This window comes from Rousettus aegyptiacus, unplaced genomic scaffold, assembly GCF_014176215.1.
Source record: "Rousettus aegyptiacus isolate mRouAeg1 unplaced genomic scaffold, mRouAeg1.p scaffold_m13_p_4, whole genome shotgun sequence".
NCBI lineage: Eukaryota > Metazoa > Chordata > Mammalia > Chiroptera > Pteropodidae > Rousettus > Rousettus aegyptiacus.
In genome coordinates this window covers 121,713,029-121,735,219 of record NW_023416307.1, presented here as the reverse complement: position 1 = coordinate 121,735,219, position 22,191 = coordinate 121,713,029, and the positions used below count along the sequence as shown (strand labels likewise).

General features: G+C 42.8%; 1 protein-coding gene across 1 annotated transcript in view; it reads right to left on the bottom strand.

The window, feature by feature from the left end:
- Nucleotides 1–22,191, bottom strand: part of SYN2 (synapsin II) — a 156,359-nt gene that overhangs the window by 7,162 nt on the left and 127,006 nt on the right. Inside the window, exons 8-11 of the mRNA XM_016125408.2 lie at nt 20,023–20,097; nt 19,478–19,580; nt 18,003–18,152; nt 3,617–3,677 (exon numbers count right to left, since the gene is read on the bottom strand). Of these exons, the coding sequence (XP_015980894.1) occupies nt 3,617–3,677; nt 18,003–18,152; nt 19,478–19,580; nt 20,023–20,097 (389 nt within the window). The remainder of the gene's footprint in view (nt 1–3,616; nt 3,678–18,002; nt 18,153–19,477; nt 19,581–20,022; nt 20,098–22,191) is intronic.

Here is a 22,191-nt window from a genome sequence, read left to right as displayed (position 1 = left end):
TAGTCTATTGGTGATTCCTTGAGAAAGTCAGCAAATTTCTTTGGACCTCAGTGTTTCCAATCGTAACACTGTTAAAATGCAGGTCCTAATTTTAGTTATCTTTCAAGATGGTAGTGTTTCGAAGATTATAATGGATAAGAAAGCTTTTCAAAAAGTATTCTGTGCCTAATGATCATTAATGATCTCTGACTTACATTATTTTTATGGAGCTAGCCTTTGTCCCGCTCTGAGCCTACATGTGTCTGACTGCCACACCTCACCCTACCAGAGCTTCATTTTAGCATTAACTTACACCCATACCTATAACAAATATTTTGTTTCCAGGCACTCCTTTGCCTCTTAGTACCATCTTCAGGGGCCCTAGTCCCTTTCGGGTGAGTATGGTGAAATTCTCCAGAAATCCAAGCCCCATTTCCATCTGGGGATGTTGTGGGGAAAGAAGACACCCCCTCAACAAAAAAAAAAAAAAAAAGGAAAAAGAGGAGGACCAGGATACCCTTTTTCCCAGCACAAGACAGAAAACCATCTGACAACCTGGAGAGAAAAAAGGCCATCCTTCCTCTGGGGGCTGACAGGCAGAAGTGTGGCACCAGATTGCTCAGATTTTGCTGAGGGTCTTCCTATGCTAAGAAATTGAAAGATGTTTCCATCAGCACATACAAACTAGAAATGATGCATAACTGGCCTGGAAGATCCAATCCCAGAGTCCATATCTATGGGCCTATTGGAAGGAGTAGGCTTATAGAAACTTGACAGCAGCTAAAAGTTGCAACTTTGTTTTCCAGAAACACCAGAATACTTGTGCTCTCTGGAGAGGCAGAATTCTGTCTATATCACTATGTCTATACCCATGATTGTCAGCCCATTTCCCCACTCCATGGCATGGGCTCCAGTTTATCATCAAGTACCAATTAATACCAGAGTTAGTTACACATAAATAAGTACATAAATGAATAAATGGAATTTTGCATTTGAATGTTTAAGAATTTCCAGTTCAAATTAGAATAACTAGTGAAGATGATAGATTAGCAGATTAGTTCATATTAATTAGTTTTTGCCTTTCCCAAAGTTTGGCATCACTTATATCAGCATTTTCTTATAAAGTGCTGCAGGTCGATAGCTTAGCATCTTGTACCAGAAATCTGAGTACTTCCCCACTTCTAAAGAGATGCTTGAATAGCCAGAAACTTTACAACTTAACACTGAAGACAGATATAACTTTTCCTTTATTGCACATTAAGCTGTACAAGAGAGTCACAAAAGAGAGGTACTTCAATCACACTTCCAGCATTGGCTGAGGTTCTCCCAGCTGGATCGGTACAAAAAAAGGGGACAACATCAGAAAAGAAATGGGTACAAAACACCTGAATGGCAATCCTATACTGTGACATGGATGTCCCCCAGGACATAGAATTGTCCTTTAGCATGCTGCCTGAGGGCACATGACAGTCAGGGTACACTGTCTGTTTGTTTTTGGCAGTTTCTTCCCCACCTGAGAGACCTTGGCTGATACCACCCTGGAGCCTGACTGAATTCAAATGGCAAGTTTGTATTTGTGGTTCACAAATGTCACATGAAAAGCACCTAGATGTTCACACTGATAACATGCAGAGAAGCAACACTACTATCAGCTCACCACTAGGACAAAAAATAAAAATAAAGATAAATAAAATGTATTTCTTCATTCTAGAAAATGTTGCTTTATTCCCTTCTATCATTTAATCGAATTGGGAGGTATTTAAGGACCTGATTCTTATGTAACCCACCTGGAAATATGTAAATCTATCTATCTACGCATATATCTATATATATGCGTAGATAGATAGATTTACATATTGACTACCATCATCATCTAAAGGAGGCTCACAGACAACATTCACTTTCTGTGCATTTCCCTACAGCTTCAGAATTTGCCAGCAACCAAAGGAGAAACCAGGGCAGTGCCTCTTGACACACAAATCATGTTACATACTACCAACACTAGTTATTCCTCAAACCTGATAATCCAGAACAGTGACATGTCAGTATAGAAATGAGAGGGAATGTAAAAGTAGAGCCAGAAGCATTTCTTCTAAAAGGCAAACTGCTGGCATGAACTTCCATGGACCGTGGTGCTAGAGGAGGGAGTTGGTGCCCATTCCCAGTGTGGCCAGGAGGTGGCAAGATGAGGCACTGAACCAAAGGCCTGGTTTAATTAACTACCTCATACACTACCAGAAGCTGTGTGTCAGAGGAAAGAGAACAAACTGGTTAGGGTTCTTCAAGAACCACGGCTGTGCTGCCTCTGCCCCAAATACGCACAAGCTGAAATCTGAGACAGATTTTCCCAGAAAAGATAAAGCTCCTCATTATCTGGACTCCAGAGGGCTCTTAGAACAGCTGAAAACTAAAGCCAGAGTCCACTTAAGGGTTCTGCAGGCCATGTCCACACTCAAGTGAAATGGGACATTTTTGATTTGGTCTTGTGTTACGATGCCTCAGGAGAGGCCAAGAGCAAAATGGCCGAATCCTTCCCAGACTTTCAGTAGCTCCCTGCATTCTATGTCCACAACTGCTAAAGATCATCTCTGTACACAGGTCAAGCTTTGGGGACTGTGAAGCAGCCTCGGTTCTACAGAAGCGCACACATGGCCAATTCAGAAACAGCAACAAAGAAGAAACAACTTAAGGGGACTGAGATCAACATAGAAAATACTCACAAGTTCACTTTGATTGATATTGCACATCAGCGGCCCCATTTTTTTTTTTTTTGTCTAATCTCATAGCTAATTAGTTCATAATAAAAATGAAGGGTTCACTGGGATGTAAAATACAGAACACATTCCTGCAAATAGCTTATTCTTTGTATTTCACGTCATCACTAAAAACACAAGAACTTTACAGGCACAGCCAGCCGATTCACATGAACTCAAACTGCACCAAATTTTAGCAAATGGAGAAAAAGGTGGATGACTTCAGATTCAATGGATGAAGCTATGGAAATTAGACCTTGAAAATCTCTTAAACTTCTATCTATTTACCCTAGTCATGCAGAAAGGAAGCAAAAAGCACAGTTCATTGAAGATCCCAAGCACATTCATGGAGGTAAGCAGGAGGTGGGGGGTGGTTTAATCTGAGCCTGGGATGGGGGGAGCAGGAGAGGACTTGGGTTTTGTTTTCGTGGTCTTTGTTTCTCCCCTGTCCAGCCCCTACTCCTATTTCACCCCACGTTGCGTAATCTTTAAAAAATGACTATCAAACCACCCAGAAGATATAGTCACACTGGACTTGGGAGAGGCACAATTCTTTTGTACACTGTTGACAAACAGCCCTGGAATCACAAGTTATACAGAGAAACATAAGTGAGCATTACAAGCACGAACAGGAACAGGTAAATAACCAGACAGAGGAGCTGACACTGCATAGGAAAAACACAGTCCAGTCAGCACTGAAAAAGCACAGAAACGGCACCAATGGGAGGCTCTGTTGCTCCCCTCCCCGCTTTCCTTTCTTTCCTTAAAGGTTTTTGGCTTAAAATTTCTGCTTTGAAAAATTAACTACCAATCACTTTAAGAAGCTTGGACTTGTTTTGGCCCTACTGCAATGCCATTACAGTCGAGAATATACTGTAAACAACCTTGGGGGGCTGGACGCTGAGGTGGGGTCTTGCTCGAGTCCGGATCCTTAAGCGTTCCACTCTGGAAGACAAAAATGCAAAAAAGATAAAAACAAAACTCCAAGCAGATTCCAAAGAGAAACCTGTGGCTCTGTGGCATGGTTGCAGTGGGATCTATGGGATCCAGTGAGATCTGGCTCAGGGACTTCTGCTGTTCCAGAAATGCCTCAAAGGGGGTTCTCTCTCACCTCTGGGGTGTTGCTGGGGCATGGCATAGGCAGTCTAGGGCTTGGAACTGTTCTCATACACAGTATCTGAGACCTCCTCAGCCCCGTTTTCATTTTGCCCACTTATAGACTTATTCTTTCTGGAAGCTCTGAATTTTCTAACAGCATCTGGTTTATTCTACGGGAGCTGCCTGATGTCCAGCTCCCCATCATACTCACAGGCCTAGCTTCACGAAGAAAAGGAGGGATCAACACCAAACTCCACAGAGCAAGTTGGGTTTTAGGAGACTCCAGGTCCTGGAGAGCTGGGGAAGTAGTGGGGGTGTGTGTGTTGGGGAGGCGGGGGTGGGGAGTTAGACCAGGTGACTTATCTAGACTTGGCTCACTTCTTGTGGGAGTTAACTCCCGGGTGAGATCAGCTGTGGGTCTAACTCAGGGAGGTCAGAGTCACTCTGGGCTGGCTGGAACTTTCACAGGGAGGGATTTGAGGGAGGGGGCAGTTGTTTATTTCCCAGAACCCTTATTACCCAGAGGGAAGGAGTAAGATGTTAATGTTTGTAAAAGTGCTCAAGGCCAAGCTGTTTTCCCTCTCAAACAGTATCACTGCATTTTACCTAACAACAGGACTTCACTCCCAAGCTTCCTCTCCTCCCAGCTGTGATTCTGATTATGCCCTGACAGGATCAAAGATGCACGTGACTTCGGTTTGTCTAATATTTGTATTAAAGGCGGTGAGCTTTTGGAGCTTGAATTCAGCACAGGGGAAATGCTCTCTAAAGCCTAAGGACTGCCAAGTGTGCCAATGGTGATGTCGAAGAGGGAGCAAATGAGGCAAGGCTGCAAAATGGGCTGAGTTATGTCTTTAGCACTCTCCCACTTCCTCTCTTAGTGCTCCTCTCCCCTTGTGACACTTCCTCCCACCCCTCAAGCCGTACTCCCACGTTAAAACTGTTTCTCCTGTTCCCCATTTCCCATGGAGCTCTGATTCTGGCCACCAATCTCCCCTCCTGCCTATTGAGACCCATTTTTAGCTCCACTACCAGGAAAACAGAAGTGTTACCCTTTCTAGTATCATGGTCTTAATGACAGAATTTCCTAAAACTGTTCTACTTAAATTATTTCAGATAGAAGGAAGCAGGGGGTCTTTAAAATGCATTTAGTGTCCCACATTAGAGGGGATTATATCTATGATCCCCAACCTCACAGATCACAGCAAGGACATCACACTTCTTTCCCTTTCTTCCAAGCACTCTCATTGAATCCATGAGGTTTGGTTTGAGCTGTGGCACTGAAATATCCAGACCCAATAAGCCAGCTAGAGACCACTTCATTCCATTAGCCATCAAATCTCATCATTCTTTTTTTCCCTCTTGGCATCTAAAATTCACCATTTTCTCTTCACCAACCCTGATCAGGCCTATATCATTTCTTGCTTAGACTACTAAAATAGTCTCCTAATTCTTTAGTCTCATCTCTCTTCAATTTATCTTCTCCATGACTACTTATTATCCTTCTAAACTCTTTCCTTAATTGTATCACTTTACTGCTCTAAAAGATTTATAGCTAATACTTTGTATATGCTAGGTAACATGATGGACACTTTTATACACTATGTCTCTTAAACCTTACAACAGACCTATGAGGTAGAAACTATTATAACATCCCTAATTTTAGATAAAGAAACTGAGGCACAACTAAGTCAGATTATTTGTCCAGGTTCATACAGTAGTGGCTAATGCAACTGGAATATGAGTCCGAGAAGTCTGATGCTCACTTTCTCATTACCTAGAGAATAACATCCACATTCTTCAGCCTGACATCAGGAACTGTCTTTAGTATGGTTGGAATTAATCCTTCGAGCCTCTCTCCCTCATGTCCTAATCACACCTGCTCCTATCAGGCCTGACCTCTAATCTAGGACACTCCACTGTTTATGGTGAGTACCCTCCAGGAGTACTTTTTTTCTCCTTTTCTACCAACCCAATTCAACACATCCTAGAGGTCTAAGTTAAGTTCTACCCCATCCATGAAATCCCCCCTCCTGACTACCAATTTCAATTGTCATCTCCTCTCTAAACTCCTGTAGTAGCACTTAGGAGACTCATACTACTGAAGGTGGCATCTGCAGTGTTATCTTGTTATCCTAAAACCTGGGATGATGCTTCTAAAAAGATAGCCGGATCCTCGAGGGCATGGACTGTCTTCATCATCCCATAAATTCCTAACAAATACAGTGCCCCCCTTTTTTTTTCAAAGAAAATGTGGATATGTGGCCTAATATAGGAATTAATTATTAAAAGTTAAAATAGAATCAGGGATAATTCTGGAATATTCAAAACTATTGTCATTTTATGAACATCATCAAGCACAGGGCTAAGCATTAGAGGTCCTTAAATGCTTGTTAAATAAATGAATGTGTAACAACTATAATGAAAATCCAAAATGGAGCAGACTATATATAAGTCTTCTAAAAAAAAATATTGTTAAACTCTCCCTTTTTTGTTAAAGGGTTTAAGATGTTAAATTAACTCTGGTGAGCAGCTCTGAAAACGCTCAGGTTAGGGAATGAAACTTGAGTCCTATTATAGATGCCTGTATATTAGTCACAGAGGTAAAGTCAAAGCAAGCCTCAAAGAAGCAATAATTGCTCCCAACAAGATGGTCTAACCCAGGCAAATTGGGGGTATTTTGGGCTCAAAACTTCTTTCCTGTTGTGATCTCTTCTTTCTTTTAACCTGGCTGCCAGCTGGATGAGAAGGCTGGGGCCAGGATATAGTATTTGATATTGGCAGCGCAGGATATAAGGGTTGCCTTTTTACCTGGGTTCCTGACATGCTCAGATGGAGCTAGGCATTAACTTCACCCTCCATAACACACACACACACACACACACACACACACACACCACACCAAGTCTACAATAGAAGCTTTAAGATGGGGTTGCAGAACGATTAAGAAATTGGCTTTTGGGTTAGGCAGACCTTGAGTTAAATCTAAACCTGCCACTTGACTAGCTTGTAACCTTGGGCAAGTTATTTTGCCCCTCTGCACCTGCCTGTCAAAACGTTTTTGTGATATAAAGATTAATTATCTGTCTGTCTATCATCTCTCTGTCTCTCTGTCTCTCTGTCTGTCTGTCTCTGTCTCTGTCTCTGTCTCTCTCTCTCTCCCTCTCTCTCTCAGCACCTGGCCCTGGTAAGTGCTAAATAAAATATAACAGATGCCGGTGATGGTGATACTGATGAGGCCTTTTCCTCAGAAGCTCCGTTGTTTCCTAGGTCTCACTCCCATGATGGAATATACCATGCAGTGTGCTCCCATTCCTGGGCTTCAGAGAACTTTATTCTGTTGTAATGGTACAGCCTCCTCTGGGCTCCCTCACAAGCCATCAGTATTATGGCCTCATTGCCTGATAGGGATGTTCAGATGGAAGACAGCAAAATTCATAGTTTGTGGAGCCACTAGACTGGCTCTTGCCAGTTCCTTTCCCCAGTGTGTCACCCTGTACCACTGATGGCTGCCAATGAATCACCTCAGGCATTGGTCAAGAACATCTTAGGATTTCTTCTCCCAGAGACCTGTCATTTTCAGAGAAAGTTATGGAAGACCATAGAGCACAAGGGCAGAACCAGAGCCAATGGGCAGAAGCCCCAGCAGAATAGACTTTCACTTTTTGGAAGAACTTTGTATAGTTAAAACAGTACAAGAAGCTGTCTTGGGAGGTGGGTGTGTCCATGCAAAGGCTAGAGAATTACCTGGCAAAGATACTGCCTTTATTAATTATGAGACAGAGTTGATGAACACTATAGTTCCTTCCAACCCTGAGAATCTATGATTCCAGGAAAAAAAAAACTTTAAAATCCCATATATAAAGCTTTAATAGGACAATTCATCCTATGAGTGTATACTCATAGGATGAGATGACAGGGATAATAATGTCCTGAAGACTGGCCTTAGCTCTCCAAGCCATAGAAGTATACAAATAAGACACCCAAGGATGAACTGTGCCCAAAAGTTCTCTTCCAAAAGCTTCAGGAGAATAGCTCCAGTCCTGTGGGTTGGAGCCTGGGAATGTGTCTTGGTCACCCTTATCTGGTGCCTAGAGAGCTTCTCCTGCCCTAAGCTCCACAAGATTGTTGACCGAAGACTTCCCAAGAGCTACAGGAGGCAGAAGGAGCGTCCCCTAGACTGTCCCTTGCCAGGCTGAGACTTTCTGCTCCACCCACAAGGCTTCTGTCTGCTGGGGCTGAGGCCCTGTGGGGTTTGGCTACCATGGGATCTGTCTCCAGTCACCAAGAACTGCCTGGGATGCCAAATTCCACAGAAGTCTGGCCACTCTGGCGTCACTGCCAAAGACTGGCCTCCAGCCAGCCCACAGCAGGAATGCATGGCTGGACTGAGCTGAAGTTTCTCTCAGGACATTGGATTGACTTAAAACAGGTAAGAATGTGAAGTCTAACGCTTGTGCCCAGCTGCACACACAAAAAAGAAGGGGAAATAAATGGCCTTACAATAGCATAAGGAAAAAAACTACAACTACAACTACCCTGCAAGGGCTTAGAGATTGAAAACAAGCTCAGAGGGTGTCAGTTTGTAATGCTGCTGCCAAAAATCTAATGCAGCTGGAGGTGCATCAGAGTCTCAAAAAGGTGAGATCACAGGTCCAATGATCTTTTGGCTGATAAACCTTACGAGAGAGCACTGCAACCATTTCTGGGTAATTCTTTTAAGAGGGACTTGGGTGGAATAAAGTGGGTATGCAGAGAAGATAGGATGGTGAGAAGTATGGAAATGACATCTTTCCTGATGTGACTTTGGGAAAGTTCCTTAATCTCTGAGTCTCAGTTTCCCAAATGGGCCAATTATAAAGATTAAATGAGGTAATACGGAAGCATTTAGGACAAAGTAGAAGATCAAAGTTAGTCTAATGTAAGTGTGACCAAGGTCAAGGACTGACATGGAAGTAGTGAGTCTTCTGGCATTTAGAGGTCTTTAACCATGGCCTGGACAATCTCTGGTCAGAGATACTATAGAAAGGGCTCACATAGTTGCAGGCAGATGACTTCTATAGGCTCTTCTGGCTCTGGGCTTTCATTAATTCTCTCATAAATTTTTCAGTTCTTTAGGTGTCTAAGATTTGAGACAAGCCCTTCATAGCTGTGGAGCCTTAAGTTCAACAAGACCCCAGGGCTATTGAGCCTGAGCAGAGGTATCCTGCAGGCACAAGCTTTGAGGGGTTTAGCAAGAAGAGTATGCTGCTGCACTCCATAAAATCTGACTGAGCTTGTATCCTGCTATGCTCATTCCACTAGGCTTTAGTGCTGGGAGAAGCCAAGGAGATAGGAGAGAGGTGGAGAAGCTCAGACTCCTTCAGGTTGGCAGGTTTAGCACTCAGCTGTCAGGAGGAAGAGAGCAAGAATTTCCCTTCTACAGGCTCACAAAGGCCCCGCTCTATCCATTTTTACCATCCTCTGTACTCTGGTAGGGGATCCAGAAGATCTAGCTCTCCTGCTTATAAGCTGTGTGACCTTAGACAAATCATTTGCATTTTCTTTGTAGATATGTGAAACAGAGATAGAAATACCAGTCCAAATCATCTCACATAGGTTTACGAGGCTCAGCATAATGGCTGTGCTTTGTAAACTGTAATGTGGTAAGCAAAATGTTCATATAAGTGAGTATCATTAATATTATTCTATAATATCAGTTCAAAGGATGGTAGGATTTCATGTATCAGTAGAGAAGATATTGTTGGGTGGCTTCCTGTCACCTGGTGCATAGTAGTTCAGTGTGTGTGGGACTCTGGGTTAAGCTATACCACGTCCTCTGTATATCACTGATTAGTTCCAGCAAGGTCTCTGAAGATACGGAAAAGTCACTTCAGAAACAGTATTAGCTCTTGAGCTGTTCGGAAAACAAATCACTGGTCTGATAGAGAAACCAAGCCCATGATGAAGGTTTTGGTCAAAGGCACCTTTAATTTGCCATCCTGTGGCTTTCAGCAGACAAACTGGGAGACAGGAGCTCCTGAGGTCCCAGCAGGATGGAAAGCTGAGGAAGGAAAGACATTAGTGACTCAACTCTTAAGAGTTGTTGGCCTCAATCCAACTGCCCCCACCAAGGAGGAAGGCCTGTGCTTGCTCAGCATATCTGAGACCGGAAATTGGGAAAGGGTCTCAGGGTCTGGCCCCAGGAAAGAGGCCAGGCCAAGCTCCTTGTTCCACATGCCACAGAACTATTCTGATCAGTTCCCCCAGGCCCTGCTCCCCGAGTCTGGGACCCCAGGGGGAATGAGACAGCAGGAAGGAATGTGGTCAGGAGGTTGTAGGTTCAGTCAGAGCAAGGGGAACAGCATGTTTTCAGGCACCTTGGGATCTTTCTGGGATTACCCCTGTAGTCACCAATGCCCACATTCCTGCCTCTGGAAGGTTATATAAAAGGTGCCCAAAGTTGAGCTCTTCCTCCTTCTTTTGTGAGGGAAATTGCTATTCTGAAGGCAGAGATAATTGCCTGGATTGGGGCCCTCCCACAACCAGTGATTTCCTAAGGATATACGACATGTCCCATGGGGGCAGTCCATGAGACCTGTGGGGGCACTGAGGGCCAGGTCACCCGAAGTCAGAATGTCAGCTTCCAGTGATTAAAGATGTCCCTAAAAAGTCAAGACAGCCCCAAAATAGTCATTTTCCCTTAATAGTCTGTTAAGGGATCTAGTCACTAGTAACTTTATCTGAACCTGCCTCAAAACTCAAATTTTCAGTTTATCCTCACTGGGGAACAAATTCCCTAAAGCCAGTCCTGCTGTGGGAAGCAGGAAAGTCTTTCATTTGTCCTAAATTTACTTCTTCTAAGCTAAGTGAAGTTCTCTTAGTTCCATGTTTGGGATCTGAATTGTGCCCCTTTCTAACTGTGTGGCCCTTTAGAAGCCAATGAAACCCCTTCTCAGCCTTGGTCTCCTTGCACTCAAGAGACCTTATCTTTTCAAGCCTTTGTGGCTGAAAAGACCTAGCTGGAAATGTTTTGAATATCTCTTTAGACCAGAGAGCCAGTAAAGAAGGACTGGTAGAATATCCTACCAGAGACCAAAGGTTATTTGGCCCAGGCCTTCTTCAAGTCTGCACTCTCATCACTGCCTTTTCCAGGTCTGTGGCTAACACACAGCCTGGATCATAGCATCTCAGATCTAGAAAAAGATTTTAAAAGTTGCCTGGTCTAACAGCCCTAGCCCCCAGCCTATCTTTTTACAATGTCCCTGACAAGTGGCTCATCGTGTTCCTGCTTGAACACTGGTAATGACGTCGCAGTCACGCACCACCTCCCAGAGTAGCCATTTTCTCTCTCAGTGTTAACAGAGTTTACTCCTGTCTTTTAGGAGATTTGCTTTTTGGCACCAATTCAATCCCATGACAGCTCCATGGGGCTTCTTAAGACTATTGCTCTACAACTGCAGCTCTTTTAACTCTTAAACATAAAACACATTTGCCAAATACCTCAACCTCCCGGTTTTCTCTCCTCTAACGACATTCCAGTGAGGGTTTGTCCTTATTATACTGTGACCCTCAGAGTGGAAACAACATTGCAGGTGTTGGTCTGATCAGCTCAGAGTAGAAGATGTTTGTCTTCTTCCTGGACACTATATATATATTAATGCTTTCAAAGGCTAAGTCTTAGAATTACTCCTCATGCATCTAACCCACAAGCCAAATAGAAAGCCCATTGGTGTCTGAAATTCCTGCATTAGCAATGTAGCCCTTTGGTCCCGGAAGATTTTATAGGGAAATAAAAAAAGTGGAAGCATTGCAATGAGAAATGGAAAGACTAGCCAGATAAAGGAGAGCACCAGGATGCCTCCTCTACTGACCTGAAGGCTCTGTCCAACTGAAGTTCTCTCTCTGATTCCCATGAGTATCAGGAGCAGCCTACAGCTCTCCAGGGACTCGGGATGTTAAGGCCCAGCTCTGATTCCCAACGACAAACCCCAAAAGTCGGTGAATGTGAGGGTGGATAGGAGAGCAGGGTGTATAGGGAGGAGGTTCTGGAGGTATATAGCCTGGAGGCTTTGGTCATCACTGGCCACCAGGTGTCACTGCCACCTTGAGAACCATCTCCCTAAAACACTTTACAGTCAATGGGCAGCCCCAAAACTGGCAGGCCAGCCAAAGCTAAGCTGTCATCAACCAGATAAGGCTTTGCCACTGACGTCCACGCTTTTAGAGACACAGTCAGTGCCTCTTACACTCTTGCCCTTATTTCTTTAAACTGGGCACAGCACCTAGCCTGGGTCCACTTCTATGGCTCTGTTTTCTATGATTAATCCATCTTAGGCTAGGGGGCTGGCTGACAACAAGGCTGGGTGTGCCCTCTACTCACCTCCCCCCAGCATCCTTTAGTACTCTTCTAGAATCAAAGGAAAAAACACTCAGGAGCTACAGGCAAGGATGAAAGAAAGGTAGACGAATGGCTAGTCATAAGTCTGCCCCAGTCTTGATCTAGAATACTGAGTAAGAAGCAGCTCCTAGGGCTTGTGACTCAGGCCCAAACTGACAGAGCCACAGAAGAAAGGGGCTTGACTGTGTGGAATGGCACAGGAGTTAGTGACCGCACCTAAGGGCTCAGTTCATCATGTAAAGTCCTGGCTGGGACCCAGGTAATGGCTTTTGGTTTACATCCCTTTCATTTGCATACTACCGAAATCGTTCTTAGGATCCTAAAACCAACTCCAATATGCCACTACGGCTGTTAAAGACTCATTCAACAAATATGCATTATAATGGCATATTAAGGGGAAGGGGAGATGGGAGTGGTTTACCAGGGTAGGGGGAGAATTTCATTGCAGCCATTGTGTAGAGTTGCTATCGCATTATGATAATAAAAAGCAGACTGATCTAGTTTTTTATTGTTTAACTTTATTATAAACAACTGACTGAACCTGAGCTGACCACTTCTAACCACCCATCCTTAGTATAACCATGATATATTCAATGGCTACTAGGTGCTAGCTACTCTGCCAGGCCCTAGAGATACAGCAGTGAACAAGTCCCTACTCTTAAAGAGCTTACATTCTAGTGGAAGAGACAAAGAAACAAATGAGGATGATCTTAGCTGTCAGCAAGTGTTACAAAGAAAATTACATAAGGGAGGGTGGTAGTCAGTTGCTAGGTGGCAACTCTGGATTGGATAGTTCAGAAAATTTCAGTTTTATTGTCATAAAGGACCTAACTATGCAAAAATAAGGAAAAGAACATTTCGGAGTGAGGACACAGTTAATACGAAGGCCCTTGCCAGTATGGCTAAGGTACAGTGAGCAAGAGCTGGCGAGGTACAAGGGCAGAGAAGCAGGTAGAGGCCTATGTGAATTGCTTGGAGGAAATCAGGAGTAAAAACATTTAAGAGGGGAAAAAAAAAGAGTTCTGCTTTGGCCATGTTATATTAAAGATGTGTTTTAGTCATGCAAATAAATACATCAAGCAGGAGTCAGAAGTATGAATCTGGAGTTCAAGGAGTAATAAGGGCAGTCAAATGTACATAGACCAAGTTCTCAGGCACTGACATTTAGAGGTTTAGAAGTGGAGGAGCCAGCAAAGCAGGTGAAGAGAAGCCAATGAAATAGAATGAAAACCAAGCAAGGGTGGAGTCATAGAGGCATAGAAAGGAAAATTTCAAGAAGGAGGAGGTGGTCAACTGTGTCAAGGCTACTGAGAAGTCATTCAGAATAAGAAGTGACTGCTGGTCTTGGTGACATGGAAGTAACTTCAACAAGAGCAATTTCAGTGGGGTGGTAGAGGTGGAATGCTGACAGGAGTGAGTTGAAAAGAAAATCTGATGTGATGAAGGGTTGATGGTGACTAAGATTGCTCAAGATTTACTGCAAAGGGGAGCAGAGAAATGGGGCAGTAGCTGGAAGAGAATATTGGATTGGGGAAGGTCTTTGTTTTTCATTTAATTTTTCTTAATGGGAAATATTTGTGTGTTTACATGATAATATTCTGGAAGAGGAAAAACTGAAGATGGAGAAGACAGGGGATACTTGAAAGCAAAAAATAGGTGAGATCCGGATCACCACTGGAGGGTGGGCCTTAGAAAGAGATTCATGTGGGTAAAGATGCAGGTAAGATGGTAGATATGATAACGGGACTATGAAGACAATCTGCTTTGACAGCTTCATGGTCCTGGAGCCACGATGACTGAAATGTAACCAATGGAAATATTATCAGGGAGAAATGGGAGGTGGAAATATGACCAGGACAGTCATGACTTCAAGCCCTGGCTATGGTGTTTTGTCAAGTGTGGCAGACTGTTGGTTGTCTTTTTTCTTTTGGGTGGCCTGGGGTCAAGGCACAAGTTTCAGGAGAAAGATAATATCACCATCTGATAAATGGTGATGACCTCTGTGATTTCAGTCATGATTTCATTTTAGAATATAAAGAACTTTTGGACAGAAACTGTATCTCATTCATCACTAAATCTGTTAACTAATTTTAAGCACACACTTTGGACTAGGCCTGTGCTGGTCAGCAGAAACAAATGAATAAGGCAAGGGCCCAGCCTACAAGGGGCTTGAAGTATTTGAGAAACTTTTGCTAAATTTATTTAATTATGTATGAAGTAAAGAATTTGGCCTTGCCCGAAGAGATTTGGTCTTTGTCCCCTATTTCTGGGCGATAACCCATAAATTCTTGGCATTTTCTGAGTGATAGGAGTGTCTTTGTTATTCATGATGGGAACCTCTCAGACCACACTTGATAGTGTATGATAATGAGGTGACTCACTGTGGCCCCCTCCAGCCACAATGGTTTTAGCTTCACCTCCAGGGAGGTGGGAGTTGGAGATTGAGTTAAAACAGGTGATCAATCAATCAGTGCCTATGAAATGAAACCCCAATAAAAACTCTGAACGTCGAAGCTCAGATGAGCTTCCCTGGTTGGCAATCCATCCCGTGTATTGTCATATGTAGATACCAGAAGGGCAGGCAACACATCCTAAGGACAAAAGAAGCTTTGTTTTGGAACCCTCCACACTCTGCCCTATGAATCTTCCTTTCGCTTATTTTTGACTTAGAGCCTTTTCTGTAATACACCTGTGAGTATAATAGTTTTCAGTAAGTTCTGTGAGTCCTTCCAGAGAATTATCAAATGTGGTTTTGAGAACTCTGACCTTTCCATTAGTGGCAAGAGTGAGGGCAGTGTTGTGGAGGGCTGCGTTTTCAGACTTTATGGCTAGGGTGACCTTATAGTTCAAAGGGATCATATAAATTTGGCTACATTCTATAGATGAATAAAGAGAGACCTAGAGATGGGAAGTGACTTACCCAAGGTCACAAAATATTATGGTCCCTAAGTGTCCTGACTCCCAGCACAATGTGCTTTCCACAATATTCTTTTTCAGCTTCAAATGTGAGGCTGAGCAGAAAAAAAAAAAAAATGGATCCTTGAGCCAGACTGGCTTTGCTACATGGGATTTTTGAAGGAGCCCCTATATTTAGGGAGGCTCATTCCTTACTATATTTCCTAACTTGACTTTGATAGATTTCTCTTTAAAATATTTAAGCTGCATTATTGAATGTTTATAAAATAAGGAGCTTGTACCAAAGATGAGCTAATGCTTTCTGTGGAGTGGAAACAATATTGTTGTGAATTCTCTTTTAGTTACTGCACTTTTATGTTTCAGAGATCATTTTCACATAATCTGTTTTACTCCTAGAAGAGACCTAAGCAATGTTTTTGTTCAAAACCCATTTTACATTCAAAGATGCTGAGGTACAGAAATTGTAGGACATCTACCCAAGGTTACCTGGTGATTCAGTGGCAAGAACAAGGCTAAACTCAGGTCTCTTCACTCTCAGGGTAGCCTTCATTATAGTTCAGAATGACTTCTCTGTAGGAGGCCAAGAGAGTGTTGCACGCATTTATAGAAGTACTTAAGGGACCCTCACAGGATCCCAGAGCAATTCATTTTATTTATCTTATCTGGGCAGTGTCAGGCTCTCTTACTCTGTCATAAATTCTTTAAGCAGCTACCAGGTGTTCTCTGTATTTCTCATGGTTGAAGGGAAGAAGAGGACTACTTGTCACTCTTCTTCTATTGCAGGAATGAGCAATAATCTGCCAATTCCATCACTAAGAGAGAGTGTGTACCAAAAGTAAGGCCAGGACCCAAATATTTTGATTCTATCACATTTTAAAAATCATAAAGTCAACCACAGGCCTGATTTTTTTAACCAGAAAAATCTTTTTATTGCCTCTAGTTAAGTACAAAATTTTAAATAATGGGCCTGTATCTCTAACAAGCAATTAAATTTTGTTCTCCTAAGTACCTAGTGTAATTCTCTAATGATCATCACTCCTGAAGTACAGGAAGAGATTCTTGCACTTGGTCAGAGATCCGATAAAGCATGAACCAGCTATAGAAGGTGTGAAACACCTGCCAGAGCTAATGTATGATAATCTCCTGCCACATGAAGCTATTTTCAAATTGGATAGCCAAAATGAGTCAGAGTCAACATCTATTAGCCCAGAAGCTCCCATTTATCCAACACCAGTAAAGATGAAAGTATTCAACCCAAAGACGTTTTAAGAGCTCAAAAGGTATTTAGATATCATCTCATAGGTGGGAAAACTGAGATCCAGAGAAGAAACTGACTTACCAATGTCATACTGTTTTATTTTAGTCATTTTCTACAGAAATATTTTTATACATTATGTTTCTAGGTTTCCTAAACAGAATATGGAATACTGACTAAAATGTAGATGGCTCGAGTCTATTATTATAATATCAACTATGCTTCTGTGTTATGATTCTGTGTTATTTAAATGATGAAAAGACAAATATGGGGTAAATTGTTTCTATATTAAATAATCCAGACTACTTTAAACTGTTTTTTACTCTCTCTCCTTTTTACTTACTGAAAGATTTTGAGATCTAATTACTTGGCTTCTAACTGCAGTATAATCCCAGTGAGACACTGCTCTTTAGAAAAGTGAGTTACAATTGCAAAGCCTAAGGTTTTAGGGAACCCAAGCCCAGAGGCTGCTTGCTTACATAATAACAATAGGTAACCTTTATTGAGTACTTATGATATACTATGCCATATTTTTTTTTTTTTTACTTCATTTGATTCTTATAACAACCCTGGAAGATAGCTGCTGTTGTTCAGATCTCTCCTGAGCTAAAGATAAAAACCCTGAACAAGGTCACAAAGCCAATAAATGGAGGGTCCAGGATTCAAACTCGAGTAGTTCTTGCTTCAAAGCCCACATTCTGAGTCACTATTCTATTTTACCTCTCTAAATGTTTGAAATAGGATTTTGAAAGAAAGATTTCTGAGATATTTTCATTTACAAGTGATAAAACTTTGACCCCAGAAAGGGTAGTAACATCCTCTGAAAGTCACACAGCTAAGGGAAGAGCTAGACTAGGACTCAGTTCTTGAATTGAGAGTTCTTACTGCTTCATTATATAAAAGCTCAGTGGAGTTTGGGGATATTTTTGAAAAATGAGATATCTTCTAGATTGGACTAAAGATCCTCAGGCCTAGGGTCCTTGCCTTTCTTTGGCCCATTCTAGAGCCATGGGCCTGAGGTTCCACAAAAATTTCAATGTGAATTTCCCACTAGAATTGTAGCTGGGATACTGTCACTATGAACATGACTGGCTATGAATCACATACTGTAGTCAACTGAAGAAACCTGCCTCCTCTTCCTTAAGAAGGAAAGCAGATTTCTTATTAAAGTTTTACCTCATCACTTTCTCCTAGATTGAGGGAGACTCTCTTCCTTCCTCTAGACCAGATTTCTCAGAAACATTCTTCTTTCTCTGCAAATGCGGCAGACCCCTCCCAGACAGTGAGAGGTCTGACCCAGTTCTTCCTCTGAGAGCTTCCGGATTAAAAGTGGGAACATCCCAAGGGAAAATGGGTCTGGTTCCCTGGATACTTCGTTTAGAGGGAAGATATTCTGTAGTCCATCTCTGGATAGTGCAGATTGCTAATGACAAGACTCCTATAAGGAGTGGTGATCAGGCCTCCAGAGGACAGGGAAGGAAAGGAAGAGGGAGAAGACTCCATATATCTCATCCAGGCCTGTAGGTTTCTGAGCTCTGTTCCCTCCTAGAGTCACTACAGTCTAGAGCAGTGGGCTTGGTAACAGTTCTTGGCTTTCCTGTGTCTCTTCCTAGCTGCTTACCTGTGGCTGCTGGGTGGTTAAGGGTCTCTGAGGAGACAGGACAGGGGTCCTGGACAGCAGCTGGTTCATCTTGCTGATGACTAGTTCAGTGATGAGTTGTCTGTCCTCCACCTGGTGTTCCCCTATCAGTGGCATACTGCAGTCCATGACCTGGTGGAAGATGTGGCCCAGGTTAGGGAAGGGTCTGGAGACATTAAAGGCCTGGTACAGTCTTTCAGAATGAGTACGACTTAGCCCAGCAGAGATAAGTTGGGGATGAAGTTGGTGTTCTTCTCTTCAGCTGGAAGCATTTTCCTTTGCAGAAATAGAACCTTTGTCCCCTCCTCCTCCAAACCTTTGCCTTGAGCTTCCTTCCAATCTTTACCTAGAGCAATGCTCAGTGAGACTGAAAGATCGGTTGCTGAAGGCAATGGAGCGAGGTAGACAGCAGGGGAGAGTACAGACCCAGGGCCCAGAAGTTTGCAGGCAGCAGGAGCCGGAACACATGAATGCTAGTTCCTTAATTCTCAGTTTAGGAGCTGGGAGTTCATCTCTGTGACTTTTCACCCACAAATCTTATCTCTACACACATTCTACCCATTAAATGACTAGATTTTTGCCTTTGCTCATGAACTGGGATGACTTCCCTTTTTGCCCCAATCCTGATTCTTCCTATACCTCAAAGTCCAGATCAATGTTTTCCTGTTTTGGAAAGTATCTGTCTACCCAGGATCACAGATTCCGTAGTCCAACTCTCTCATTTATAGATGAGAAAACTGAAGTCCACCCAGACAGGGGAGGAATGACCATTAGATTGCCAAGAAGACCATTGAGTAGATTATGCACCCATTTTGGGCTCCTGACACTAATCTTCTACAAATATCAACTCCTGGTCTTTCCTGATCCTAGAAAGGTTTGGCAGAAATCTGGATTAAAGATTCATACTGCCACTGACTTTCCCTTTAATATGAGAAAAGGAAGTCAGCAAAGTTGTATTAAGAGGGCCAGACTGAATAAAGTGTCTTCAAGGCTTAGAGAGATACTAAGAAGAACCTCCTGTGTTTAGGAGATCTGAGTGCTAGCCCAAGTTGAGACACTGATTCACTCTGTGGCCCTGGGTACATTTTCATGGCATTAGGCCTCAGTTTTTTCACCTGCAAAGTGAGCAGATTGAATGATTCTTTTTGAGACCAAGAACAGAAAAACACTACGGTCTTGCCATAGGAATGGCAATAGGGCTAGGACCCCAGAAACCCAGATCTGGTATCTCTTACCTATGGTGTGGGTCAGCATAGCTGATCGGAAACAAGAGCTCCAACCGGTTGATGTGTTTTGCTATGCAAAGCCACTGGTCATGTCATATGGAAACCTTCCCATGGCCCAGGAGAGTCTAATCTAAATGTAGTCCAGGCTGCACACATAGTTCTCAAGCTAAGAGCTTGGCCTCTAGCTTTGGGGTTTGTCTCTTACTGAGATACTCCTTGAGCCAGACTTACCTCAAAAATGTAGTCTTTCCCATCTTTGCCATGTACAGCCTTGACAGCACAGATGTCCAGGCCACCAAACATTTCAGAGCAGGTATCTACCCATAGCTTGTACCTGGAGGAGATGGGAAGGTATCCTGAAGCTGGGGCATAAGCTGATATCAAGCTTGCTTGCTGGTCACATTTTCCTTGCTACCTCTGTCTCAACCTTCCCTCCCTCCGCCCCCATCAAACACATTGCATTATCTTTAGTGCCCTTCTGCTTTGCTCTCCAGATCTTTCCAGCTCAAAGCAGGTCTCACCTACTCTAGGTGAACTTCCTTGGCTATTCCAGCCCACAGTAACTACTCTTTTCTTCTATGTTCAGTCTTTATCTCCATAATTTAGCATATAACCCAGTCCTGCCTGATCTTGTTAATGGCTGCTTGGGCCTTTGTGTTCTATCTGTCCTGTCTGATTAGAGGCTCCCCTTGGGCAGGGCTCATTTCTTACACCTCTTTTTCTATGGAAGCCCCTCCTCTTGGTGGGCTGGGGATTGAACTCCTTCTCTCACTCACCTGTCTGACATGGCGATTTGCTCCAGCATTGCAGAGCCAGTGTTTGTCTTCCAGTTCCCTGAGATCGACGTCCTCCTACAACAAGGTCCCACCAAGATAGGACAGGCAGTGAGCCACACCAGTAACAGGAAGGCATGAAACTTTCCAGAATTTCAGCTCACCACTGCTTTCTTCACTGCTTCTCCCACAAATAGCCTATGTGTCTGTCTGCTGAGCCAAGAGCCTGCCTGTCTCTGCCAACCCCACACCTTCAATGCTTTCCTCTTTTCTACAACAGTCCACTGCTCTGGCTCAATCTTCCAACCATCAGAATGCTTGCTCTCCTTAGAATCCCTATAGGACTTTGCCTATACATCACTTACAATCTTACATCTATTTTTAACTTTAGTTATTTGAGCTAAGTCCTCTGTCCACAAGTCTGTAAACCACCTGAAGTATATATTGTGTTTTGTATTCCCAGCAGCCTACCCACTTAGTATCTGGACTGACTTGGTATGGTAGTCCTCTATTTTCTGCAGTTCACTATCCATGGTTTGAGTTACCTGTGGTCAACTGTGTCCTGAAAATACTGAATGGAAAATTCCATAAATAAACAATTCATACATTTCTTTGTATGCTCTTCTGAGTGGCATGATAAAACCTAGCACTGTCCTGCTCATCCTGCTCAGGATGTGAATTATCTCTTTGTCCAGTATATCTATGTTGCTTATGCTCCTCTCCCATCAGTCACTTAGTATTGATTATTAGATCAATTGTCATGGTATCACAGTGCTTTTGTTCAAGTAACCCTTATTTTACTTTATAATATCTCATTTACTTCACTTCATCTTATCATATAAGCATTTTATCATCTCACAAGAAGGATGAGTACAAAAAATAAGATATTTTGAGAGAGAAGACCACATTCAAAGAACTTTTATTAGAATATATTACTATAATTGTTCTACTTTATTATAGTGATTGTCATTAATCTTTTACTGTACCTAACTTGTAAATTAAACTTGATCATAGATATCTTTGGATAGGAAAAAACAGTATATATAGGATTTGGTACTGGTCACAGTTTCAGGCATCCATAGATAAGGGGGGACTACTGAATATATGAACTGAATTCTATTGATCCTGAGAACACCTCAGGGTTCTTGCAACTATCTCCCACACTAGCTCACTTCTTCATTCATTCAACAATTGGTTTCAGAGGGCCTACAGTATTAGTAATGTGATTCTGGACAAGTCAGTTAACCTCTTCAGGCTTAAGTTGCCTTATCCATCAAACAGAGCTGATGAAATCAAGTCACCATCCTATTCTCTGCTGTTCCCTCTATACCCTCCATCCATAAGAATTCGTTAGAGTCAACCAGTATTGGACTAAATAGGAGGCAGATAAGCTGGTTTCTTGTTCTGAATTTGCTCTTGACTGGCTGGGTGATCTTGAGCAAATCACTTCACCTGTCTGAGCCTCTCCTATCCTTGTGTAAACACAAGGTTATCACGAGGACCAATAGTTTTAAATAAACTTTAAAACACCAAAAATATGTCTTTTTAATTATTAGTCCTCACTCAGACACAGTCAAGAGGATGGGGATGGCCAAGGGGACAGAAAAGCCATGCTCATGCCACTTACAAAGACCTTCATGTGCTGCCCTTGTCACTCACTATTGATTGAAGATTGGACATGCTAGTCTTCACTCAGCAGTTCCCAGGAGTACCCTCCCTAGAGAGCTGACTTCAGACAATGAGAAGCCTAGTATAGCTAGTATTCCAGAGCCCTCAGGCAGAGCAGTGAGTAGACAGATGTGGTAATAACAGCTCCTCACACTTGTATGATACTGCCCACTTTCCAACGTTTTTCTTCCCCAAGCTCCTCACCAGATCCTCATTGCAACCCCCCTATTGTGAGTAGACTGGGGTTCTTGCCCCCACTTTGCAGACACGGAGATTAAGACACAGAAAGATCAAATGTCTTGTCCAAGTTTGTATATCTAGTCAAAGTAGATATAAGATAAAAATCCAGGCCTCTTGGTTTCCTCATTGTGCTCTACTTTCCTCTACACTCCACTACCCAGCTCAGAAAACAAAACAAAACAAGTAACAGCAGAGTGGCTTGCCAAATCTCAGTGGCAGCACAGAGGCGGATTATCATGAAAATAACACTGACTTCCCAACAGT